The sequence below is a fragment of the Triticum dicoccoides genome, chromosome 1A (assembly GCF_002162155.2).
Source record: "Triticum dicoccoides isolate Atlit2015 ecotype Zavitan chromosome 1A, WEW_v2.0, whole genome shotgun sequence".
NCBI lineage: Eukaryota > Viridiplantae > Streptophyta > Magnoliopsida > Poales > Poaceae > Triticum > Triticum dicoccoides.
In genome coordinates, this window is record NC_041380.1 from 319190182 (window position 1) to 319202080 (window position 11899).

At 47.8% G+C, this 11899-nt stretch overlaps 1 protein-coding gene across 1 annotated transcript in view; it reads right to left on the bottom strand.

Annotated features, from left to right (window-relative positions):
- Positions 1–8145: 8145 nt before the first annotated feature.
- The window catches only part of LOC119270690, an 8494-nt gene continuing 4740 nt past the window's right edge, over positions 8146–11899 (bottom strand). Inside the window, exon 3 of the mRNA XM_037552736.1 lies at positions 8146–8690. Within this exon, the coding sequence (XP_037408633.1) occupies positions 8438–8690 (253 nt within the window). The 3' untranslated portion in view covers positions 8146–8437. The remainder of the gene's footprint in view (positions 8691–11899) is intronic.

Genomic DNA, 11899 nt, shown 5'->3' on the forward strand with positions numbered 1-11899 from the left:
CCTTCCATCTGCATCAGATGTGAAGAAGATCAAGGTTGCAGAGCGTGCAGCAGTGAAGAAAAGGAAAGCATCAGCTACTTCAGATTCCTCAGCTCCGAAGAAGATGAAGCCTTTGACAAGTTCATTTGCTAATCCCATTGATGCTGTTCCAATCTCAACCATGCCATCAAAGGACCTTGTTCCTTTTGGTGAAGAATATGAGATCCCTAGCGGATTTGATGAAGAAAACCATTCTGCTGCTTCGTCAGAGTAGATTGATGAAGAAATTGAAGTGGATATGATCCCTTCAACACCTATCATCTCCTCGCCCATGCCTCGGTTCACAGCTGAAGAGGCTGGCGTTGAATAAATGGAAGATGAAGATGTGGACGTTGGCTGCTCAACACCAGTAATAAGTGATGAATTCTGGGAAAGTCAGCATCCAAACTCTCCAATGTTCACACCATTGCAGCAAATACCTCAGTCACCTGCACAAACTGTTCAAATGGGCTCTGAAGAAACTCACCCCACTTCATCTATGCGTGAAGAAATTCCAGCCACTAGCGCTGAAGAAAATGCTGCTGTTGAACATCTGAAGACGCAGACTGCCACTGAAGAGTAACCAGAAATTCCTCATCCTGAAGAACCTAAGATTGCGATTCCTGAGGTCGTGATGCAACTCACTGACACTCCTCTGCCCAAGCCCAAGGATCCATTCTCACGCAAGCAAAAGTTCAAGGCTGGTGATTTCTTCGGCGAGCATGTATTCTTCGAAGACTACAACCCTTATAACTCTGCTCGCATTAGGAAGAGGCGTTTCTGGACTGCTAGTCAAGCCAATTTCTATTCCTCAGTGTTGTTTAACAAAGAGAAAATCTTCTACCATGAGCATATTCCTCATGTGGATATGGAATCTCTGTCGTGCTTCGCACCAGTCCTCAGTGTTCTTCACGGTGCTAGACTGTTAAACTTTTGCTCTGACATCTGCGATTGGAATGAAGAACTAATTCTTCAATTTTATGCAACATTGCACATCACAGGAGATTCTGAAGATGTGAATTCATGGGTGCTGGACTGGATGTCTGAAAACACTCACTACACTGCACCAGCCTCTGAATTGCTTCGTGCCTTACCACTCAGTCCTCCCCTTGAAGAAGCTAGTTGCATATACAGTGAACCTGAGCTTACAAATCACTACATGCAGATTTTGATGAAACCTTTGAAGCCAGGTCAGGCCCCACGAACCAAATTCCTCGTGAAGGAATTAATTTATGTGCCCAGAACTATCTATCGTATTCATACGAGGACAATGAGTCCTATCAAAGGCCATGACTCATCTGATGAGGAAATTGTTGGCATCATGAAGAATCTGGTATTCAACATCGTTCATGGCATTCCTGTCAATTATCACGATTTCTTCATGAGGACTCTGGCAAATGTTGCACTGTCTCCGTTTGAGCTGAAGCCTTATGCACTTTGGATTATGAGATTCCTCAGGACAAGGTCTTCACTCAACTACAAAGTTGATTTTCAGAATCACCTCAGCTACTTGCCCTTGATTGAAGTCCTCAAGCATACCTATTCCTCAGTTGATGAAAAGGGCAAGGCACCAGCTGTTATAGATGAAGGCATTCGTCCATTGGATGGACAGTTTTGCAAAGCTGCCTCTTATTCCACCAATGATGACTCTGCCACACATGACTCTGCCAATGCACGCAAGTCTACTCCTCAAGCCACTGCTCCTCGTGTGGTGACTGATCGTGAGCTTCTGCTTAGTCTTCACCAGAAGGTGGATCGAAATCATAAATGGGTTAAGCGTCAGTTTGGTTCATTTCTTCACAACATGACTGCTACACACAATGCAGTGAAGAAAAACCATTACTACCTCCATGAAGTGTTCGGTCGCACCTGGGCCATTCTGTCACATCTGTATGGTGAAGACGATCTGAAGAAAATGGGTCTCAAGGAAGATTTTGACTAGTCTGCACCTCCACCGAAGAAATTCAAGAAGGTCAAGGTTCCATCCTTAGTGGCCAGCTCATATTCTTCATCGCGCGACACTGATGAAAATGAAGACTTTGACGACACTGCGACAGGCCCTACTATGACAAACAACCCCAACAACGCTGGCGCTCCTTCATCAACTTGATATTCCTCAGGGGCGTTAGTCCTCATATTCGATCCTTTTGGTCATTTGATGACAAAGGGGGGGAATTTTGAGTTAGTCTTCAAGCGGGTCTTTCTATATGGGTGTTTTTTTCCAAGTTACAACTCTCGTTCTTCTGAGACTTTATTGGATCGAGTTGTAAACTTAAACCCAATGGTGCTCTGATACTCATGAGACGTTTTTCTGCATGCTTATTCCTCACTAATATTATTGCACGCATGCTGAATTACATCAGTCACCATATTTCATCATGCATTTCAAAATCTTCACTGTTATATGTAAAATGCGTGTATGAATTACAAGCTATAGGGGGAGATCTCCATGATTCAACTCTTCAAGTGTGCATTGCTTCAAAAGCAATTTCCTCACTATGCACATCTTCAGGGGGAGTTCGTCTATATCTTGCAATCAAATTCCTCGTTGAAAACTTAACGTATATTGTCATCAATCACCAAAAAGGGGGAGATTGTAAGCGCATCTAGTGCCCCTTAGTGATTTTGGTGTATTGAAGACTTATAGGTTAAGGGACTAATGCATTGTGAGTGTACACAGGTCTATAAGTCTATGAGGAGTTTGATATTTACAGAGAAAGTCGACCCCTAAAAATGAAGTTCTTCGACTGAAGACTTTAAATCTCTGAAGACTTTCTGAAGACTTTGAAAGTGAAGAAATTGGTGTGACCTTGAAGACTTGGTATTCATTCGAGGAACATGAAGCGTGAAGACTTCTATTTTCGTAGTTTCATTTTCTCTTTCTTGAGTCATAGGAAACACCGTACTGTTAAAGGGGTTCGAGGAAATACTAAGGAAAAATTTCCATGTGATGCTCAACTCAAAATCCTACACCTACCAATCCCTTCGAGTGAAGCCATTGGAAATCTCATACAGTTCAGTCAATTTCTTCAGTGATAGAGACGAAGTTCTTCTGGTCTCTGAGGAATTTGTTTTGACTGAGGAGTTAGGAATTCGCCAGTGCGGATTACCTACACAGTGAGGAACAAGATAGCCTTGAGGATTTTGCTACTCAGAATTCCGACCGTTGTTGTGCTATGTGCTAGCTGTCCCAAAATATCTATCCATCTAACGGTCATATCATTGAAGGGCATTTATGTTTTATCATGTCGGTAGCCGCCCCCTACAACCACTAGCTGGTTGGCTGCTCCGAGAGAAACTGACACTTGTCATTTGAGAGCAACCCATCCTCCGAGGACTTTGAGCGAAAATCATCAAGTGAGGAAAAACCCAAACACAAACACCTACAAACCCCAAGTGATTGAGCATCACTGAAGATATTGATCCTGCGTGGATCCGACGCTTGTTATCTTTGAAGATTGTGCTTCTTCCAGACAGTTAGGCGTCATGGTCTAGAGCATCCAAGAGGAATTGTGGATCGCCGAGTGACCAAGTTTGTGAAGGTTCGGAAGTCACCTGAAGACTTACCACGAGTGATTGGACGAGGTCTGTGTGACCTTAGTTCAAGGAGAATACGGTGAGGACTGGGTGTCCTGAGCTGCGTGTTCAGAACTGGGTGTCCGGGACTGTGTGTCCTCGAGTTTAAATTCTCAGCCGCTCCAACCAGACGTACAACTGAGACAGCAGTTGGAACTGGTCTACCAAATCATTGTCTTCACCAAGCTTACTGGTTCTATTCCCTCAACTCGTTCATTTCCTCATAACTGTGTTGTGTGTTCGTTCATATCTGTGTTTGAAGACTTTGACTGAAGACTTTCTCAATTTCCTTAGTTCAATTTCTTCAGTCTGTTTGTCTTCATCATGTGTTATCATGTGCTTACGCTTCCTGTACTTTGTGCCTGTCTTTATTTCATCATGATGACTATGCTTGTATTCTGTTATGTTTACTTTTGAGTACTTATTCTGCTGCTAGTAGTTCTTCGCTAAGGAATTTCCTCACCGGCAAATTCCTCAGTGAAGAATTTCATAAAAATCGCCTATTCACCCCCCCTCTAGTCGATATAACGCACTTTCAGCAAACTCCAGCGATCCATCTATGGACTGGTGCAAGCATCTCGGAGTTGGAATAAATGTTTTGATAGTGTGATCAAAGCATATGGTTTTATACAGACTTTTGAAGAAGCATGTATTTACAAGAAAGTGAGTGGGAGCTCTGTAGCATTTCTAATATTATATGTGGATGACATATTGTTGATTGGAAATGACATAGAATTTCTGGATAGCATAAAATGATACTTGAATAAGAGTTTTTCAATGAAGGACCTCAGTGAAGCTGCTTATATATTGGGCATCAAGATCTATAGAGATAGATCAAGGCGCCTAATTGGACTTTCACAAAGCACATACCTTGATAAAGTTTTGAAGAAGTTCAAAATGGATCAAGCAAAGAAAGGGTTCTTGCCTGTGTTACAAGGTGTGAAATTGAGTTAGACTCAATGCCCGACCACTACAGAAGATAGAGAGAAAATGAAAGGTGTTCCCTATGCTTCAGCCATAGGCTCTATCATGTATGCAATGCTGTGTACCAGACCTCATGTGTGCCTTGCATTAGTTTAGCAGGGAGGTGCCAAAGTAATCCAGGAGTGGATCACTGGACAGCGGTCAAGAACATCCTGAAATACCTGAAAAGGACTAAGGATATGTTTCCCGTTTATGGAGGTAACAAAGAGCTCGTCGTAAATGGTTACGTCGATGCAAGCTTTGGCACTGATCCGGATGACTCTAAGTCACAAACCGGATACATGTATTTATTGAACGGTGGAGCTGTCAGTTGGTGCAGTTCTAAGCAAAGCATCGTGGCGGGATCTACGTGTGAAGCGGAGTACATAGCTGCTTCGGAAGCAGCAAATGAAGGAGTCTGGATGAAGGAGTTCATATCCGATCTAGGTGTCATACCTAGTGCATCGGGTCAAATGAAATTTTTTTGTGACAATACTGGTGCAATTGCCTTGGCAAAGGAATCCAGATTTCAAAAAAGAACCAAGCACATCAAGAGACGCTTCAATTCCATCCGCGATCAAGTCAATGAGGGAGACATAGAGATTTGCAAGGTACATACGGATCTGAATGTTGCAGACCCGTTGACTAAGCCTCTCTCACGAGCAAAACATGATCAGCACCAAGACTCCATGGGTGTTAGAATCATTACTGTGTAATCTAGATTATTGACTCTAGTGCAAGTGGGAGACTAATGGAAATATGCCCTAAAGGCAATAATAAAGTTGTTATTTATATTTCCTTATATCATGATAAATGTTTATTATTCATGGTAGAATTGTATTAACCGGAAACTTAGTACATGTGTGAATACATAGACGAACAGAGTGTCACTAGTTTGCCTCTACTTGACTAGCTCGTTGAATCAATGATGGTTATGTTTCCTAACCATAGACATGAGTTGTCATTTGATTAATGGGATCACATCATTAGAGAACGATGTGATTGACTTGACCCATCCGTTAGCTTAGCACAATGATCGTTTAATTTGTTGCTATTGCTTTCTTCATGACTTATACATGTTCCTATGACTATGAGATTATGCAACTCCCGAGTACCGGAGGAACACTTTGTGTTCTACCAAACGTCACAACGTAACTGGGTGATTATAAAGGTGCTCTACAGGTGTCTTCGATGGTACTTGTTGAGTTGGCATAGATCGAGATTAGGATTTGTCACTCCGATTGTCAGAGAGGTATCTCTGGGCCCTCTCGATAATGCACATCACAATAAGCCTTGCAAGCAATGTAGCTAATGAGTTAGTTACGGGATGTAGCATTATGGAACGAGTAAAGAGACTTGCCAGTAACGAGATTGAACTAGGTATGAGGATACCGACGATCGAATCTCGGGCAAGTAACATATTGATGACAAAGGGAACAACGTATGTTGTTATGCAGTTTGACCGATAAATATCTTCGTAGAATATGTAGGAACCAATATGAGCATCCAGGTTCCGCTATTGGTTATTGACCGGAGACGAGTCTCGGTCATGTCTACATAGTTCTCGAACCCGTAGGGTCCGCACGCTTAAAGTTAGATCACGATCGGTAATATGAGTTTTTGTGTTTTGATGTACCAAAGGTAGTTCGGTGTCCCGGATATGATCACGGACATGACAAGGAGTCTCGAAATGGTCAAGACATAAAGATTGATATATTGGAAGCCTATATTTGGACATCGGAATAGTTGCGGGTGAAATCAGGATTTTACCGGAGTGCCGGGGGGGTTACCGAAAACCCCCGGGGGTTAATGGGCCTTGTTGGACCCTAGTGGAGAGAGAGAGGGGTCGGCCAGGGCAGGCTACGCGCCCCCTCCCCTTGAGTCCGAATAGGACAAGGAAGGGGGGGCGGCGCCCCCTTGCCTTTCCCCTCTCCCACTCCTTCCTTCCCCCTCCTAGTGGGACTAGGAAAGGGGAGTCCTACTCCCACTAGGAGGACTCCTCTTGGCGCGCCCTGCTAGGGCCGGCCGGCCTCCCCCCTTGCTCCTTTATATACGGGGGCAGGGGGCACCCCGAGACACACAAGTTGATCAGTTGATCTTTTAGCCGTGTGTGGTGCCCCCTCCATCATAATCCACCTCGGTCATATCGTAGTGGTGCTTAGGCGAAGCCCTGCGTCGGTAGCATCATCATCACCGTCATCACGCCGCCGTGCTTACAGAACTCTCCCTCGAAGCTCTACTGGATCGGAGTTCGTGAGACGTCACCGAGCTGAACGTGTGCTGAACTCGGAGGTGTTGTACGTTCGGTACTTGGATCGGTCGGATCGTGAAGACGTACGACTACATCAACCGCGTTCTCATAACGCTTTCGCTTACGGTCTACGAGGGTACGTGGACGACACTCTCCCCTCTCGTTGCTATGCATCACCATGAACTTGCGTGTGCGTAGGAAATTTTTTGAAATTACTACATTCCCCAACACTGCCATAAATTAGACATGTCAACTATAGTTAACCAAAATAGAGAAAGTTGTCGTGCTTTTACAACTTACATTTGTCATTCCGGATAATTAAAGTTACCATCCCGGGGTAACTGAAGCGTCATCCTGCAGGTAACTAACGTAGCTGCGCCAGAATGTGTGGGCATTTTTGCTTCGTGCCACACACGCGGGGAGGGGGGGGATGAGTAGTATGTGTTGGACGTGTGGCACAAAGTAGGTGCTCCCACACGTATGAGCAGTTCTAATGTTCGCCCACACATAACTTGTGTGGGCTGCCTCCTGTTTACACCACATACGGTGTGCGAGCGGGTGTTACTCCCGCCACACGGGTGAACGTTATCAGCGTCCTAAACCAAATTCTAACAGGAGGAACGCGTGCTCACGCGATTTGCAGCCGGAGAGAAATAAGAGAAGCACATGAGTGCGGACAGCTCGGCCTGAACGCAATGGCCGTGAACACCTTGCCATCGTCCAGGGCACGCACGCGCTGAACACGAGCACGGTGATGGCAATGGTGTTGTCAACTTGTCATACATGAGGTACATAGACTAGGCCGGCCACCCGAGCTCACCAATCAGCCATAGGTTGTGAAGCTCGTGTCGTTGTGCGTGACATTGGACTTCCTCGGCAACAAGTTGTAGTTCACGACCATGTCAGCGCCGTGCGCACGCCCCACGCCCGTGGACAGCCGCAGCGACTTCAGTACACAACCGCGAGCAGATCAGAATTGTTACGCATCCCAGCGAACACATCACCGTTAGAAACTGTTCCCACCGCGGACCAAGAGCAGGCGGAGCCGGTCAGCAGACTCCCATCCTGTCATGGCGCAAGAAAGCACGCTGCTCTCGTCGATGTGGCGGCGAGGGCAAGACAAACTCGCCGGCAGCAGCAACAGCTCCGGCGCCGATGCCGGACCTCCGCGCAGCGGCGGACCATTTTCTGTCTGCTGTTGCCGGGGAAGCCGATGATACTTCGACTGGGCCCGTGAGGACAGTGAGAGAAACGGTCGATCCCGATTAGGATTGTGCTTCCAAACAGGTAAGGTTTAGATTGACCGAGATCGACAAATACAGGGTATGAACTTCAGGGATTTAAATGTGGGGGTCTATTTCCGCCGCGCTCTACAAGATTAGGGTTTAAAACAGACTTCACCCTAATGCAAAAAGAAGCGAAAGCAAAGGTGGGTACAGGGAACAAAATACCTGACACGGCACAAGGGCTGGGAGAATGGCTCACACATTATATGTGCAAAAATCTATATAAAAATGGCCACATAACGGTTATCAAAACTGTTGAGCTAGTTCATAGTGAATCGTTCCCCACAATGCGTTACAGCAGCTTCATAGAGACTCGAGTAGCCCCTCAACCAGGCACCAATCTTCAGCTATACCGGCTCATGTCGATGGCGGCCTCCGGGCGTTGGTAGGCCACCCGTGCCTTGGAGAAGTTGTAGTAGTAGAACCCGGTGAGCACACCGGTGATCAAGGCAAAGGCCGCGCCGGCCCCAAATGTGCCTCGACGCACCGTCTCACAGTCGGGCGGGTTTTCAAATATCACCGTGCGGTAGCCGGTGTGGTAGGCGGACTGCACCAGCCCAGCCAGCAAGCACGCCTCCGCAATGAGAAATGTCAGCCTGTGTAGTAAAACAAGCGAAAAGTTCAGTGTCCACTCCTTGTCCTGCATGAATTGTATGGTTTTTCCACACGGGGGTGTTTAAGGATGAGAAAAGTCCACTAAAAAATATTTAATAAAGCACTATGCATTCTACTGATTGGTCAATAATTAGAAATTTTCATTGTTCTAATTAAGCAAACACTGATCTAATCTGAAGATGAACAGAAGTTGCTACAACCTGGTGTAGTTTTGAGCTCATGCAGGTGAAGCTATGACATGTTGTGATTTTTTTTTGTTCATTACAAGGCTTCCTGTTCAAGTAGTTACAAGAAAATGGTTACATTACTCTGTCTGAGTCAAGAATAATCCCCAGAGAAAAGGCAGAGGAAATTTTGCTTGTCTTGCAATGAGCAGGAAATCATACAACACAGGTTCATCGATTGTATTATGGGAAAACACTACTGTGACTTTATCTCTGACATTTTTGGGTTGACAACTTGACATTGGCCAAGGGATTTGAATCTACGGCCCGGTGGTGTGCATGGAAACTAAGGAATGATGTTCTATTTCAAGGACTGGTTTCGGTAAATTCCAAGATGCAGTGACGAAGGATCAATTGTGACTCTACGAAGATGCCTTTTCATCTGCAAGAACTCAGATGTGGCCTCTTCTGGACCGATGCTGGGCGCCTGGAGACAGAGTCACAGGAGTTGGTTGAATATAGCCTTGGAGATAATCGAAGAGTGGAGGGCTAAATGCAGCTGCTGAATGTGGCAGATTGGCAGTCATGATTAAATGGCTTATTGTTACCATCATGTAAGATTTCTTGATTCAACAAATTACCTAGTCTCCAGAAACGTTACTCTGTCTACTTTTGGCTGGATTGGCAATGTTAGACTATGTATAGCTTCTGTACTTATGTACGTATTGTAACACATCCATTATATATAATGAGATAAGCCACCCCTAGAGGGTTGTGCTGGTTCCCCCAAATCTTATTGTCTTACATGGTATCACGCTAGGTTACGATCGCTTCCGCTTCCAAACCCTAATACCCGCACCGCCGCCGCAGCCGCCGCCGCCTTCACCGCCGCCATGTCGAGCGCCGCCACCACCGGTTCCACTGCTGCGGGGTTCCTCCCGGCCTCTCTTGCGGCTCTGCTCAACCTCCCGCTCGATGCCGTCGCCGTTCCGGCTCCGATCGGGACCAGGAGCATCGGCTCCGTCTATTCCACGCCGCCGGCGCCCTCGCTTGGGCGCGACCTCGTGGTCCACACCGCGGCGCCGCCGTCCGCTGCGGACTCCGCGGGCGTCGTCCCGCCGCTCCTGCCGCAAGCGGATCACACCGCCCCGCTGGCGGGGTTGGCGGCGTCCGCCCCGGCCGCGGGCCTTGCGGCGTCCGACCCGGCCGCGAGCTTTGCGGCGTCCGCCCTGGCTGCGGTCCCGCCTCCTCCCGCATCGGCTTCGGTGCCTCCGGCTGCCTCCATGGTGTTTGCACCCCAGGCAGCCCCCTCGATGGGATCGTCTTCGCCGCCGCCGGTTCACTTCGGTCATCTCATCACCATCAAGCTCTCCGCCGACAACTACATCTTCTGGCGTGCGCAGGTTCTCCCGCTCTTGGGGAGTCACTACCTGCTAGGCTACGTCGACGGATCGCTTCCCTGCCCACCCGCACTGGTAGACAGCGTGCACGGTCCGGTCTACAATCCGGCCCATCGCGTCTGGACGGGGCAGGACCAGGCGAACCTCTCCTCCATCCAGGGGTCGCTCTCGCCGGCAGTTGCCGGACTTGTTGTCTTCGCGAAGACGTCTCATGAGGCCTGGACCATCCTTGAGCGAACCTTTGCAGCGCAGTCCCAGGCTCGTGTCTCTGCACTCCTTCGTCAGCTTGGAGAGTGTCAGAAGCTTGACTCCACTGCCACTGAGTTCTACAACAAGGTCAAGGGCCTCGCCGACACATTGGCCTCCATTGGACAGCCCCTCACCGACTCCGAGTTCAACTCGTTTATTGTCAATGGTCTTGATGAGGAGTATGATGCCTTAGTCGAGATCATCAACGAGCAGGGCAACTCGACACCCATGCTGGCACACGAGGTTTTCTCTCAGCTCCTTCTCACTGAGCAACGGGTCGAGACACGCCGCTCCAGGGGCACTGGCTCCCTCTCGGCCAACGCCGCCACCAAGGGTGGCCGCTCTTCTTCATCACCCCGGTCTCCCTTGGGGCTTCCACCGTCGCCCGCCTCGGCCCCCCCACCTACTGCGACCTTACCGGGGGCTGGCGGTCCACGTGTGTGCCAGCTTTGTGGCCGCGATGGGCACTGGGCCTCCAAGTGTCATAAGCGCTTCCAGCGAAGCTTCCTTGGTCTTGGCAATGACGGCAAAGATACACGCAACAATGCCCGTCAGGTCGCCATGGCTGATCGTCCCGCGCCGCAGAAGCAACAGGGACACACTCAGTCCTACTCCATCGATCCGCACTGGTACATGGACTCTGGGGCGACAGAGCATCTGACCAGCGAGATGGGGAAGCTTCACACTCGTGAACCCTATCATGGCTCCGACAAGATCCACACCGCCAATGGAGCAGGTATGCACATCTCTCATATTGGTCAAGCATCTCTTCTCACTAGACATGCCAATAGGAGTCTTCAGCTTCGCAATGTTCTTCGAGTTCCATCTGTGACCCGTAATCTTCTTTCAGTTCCTAAACTCACACGTGATAATAATGTGCTTTGTGAATTTCACCCTTTTGATCTTTTTATTAAGGATCGGGGCACGAGGGACATTCTTCTTAGTGGGCGGTTGTGCCAGGGCCTCTACCGTCTGGAGCATCCTGGCGTCGCCCGTGTTTTCAGTGGAGTTCGGGTCTCTCAGTCACAGTGGCATGCTCGTCTTGGTCACCCGGCCACACCTATTGTCCGTCATATTTTGCGTCGTCATGAGCTTCCTAGTTTGTCTAGTAATAAAGATGTAGCAGTGTGTGATGCTTGTCAGCAGGGGAAGAGTCATCAACTTCCTTTTTCGGAGTCCAGTCGTGAGGTGAAACATCCTTTAGAACTTGTGTTTTCAGATGTATGGGGTCCTGCTCAGACTTCTGTCAGTGGTCATAATTACTATATCAGTTTCGTTGATGCTTATAGTCGCTTTACCTGGCTTTACCTTATTAAACGCAAATCTGATGTGTTTGATATTTTTGTTCAGTTTCAAAAACATGTTGAACGTCTTCTC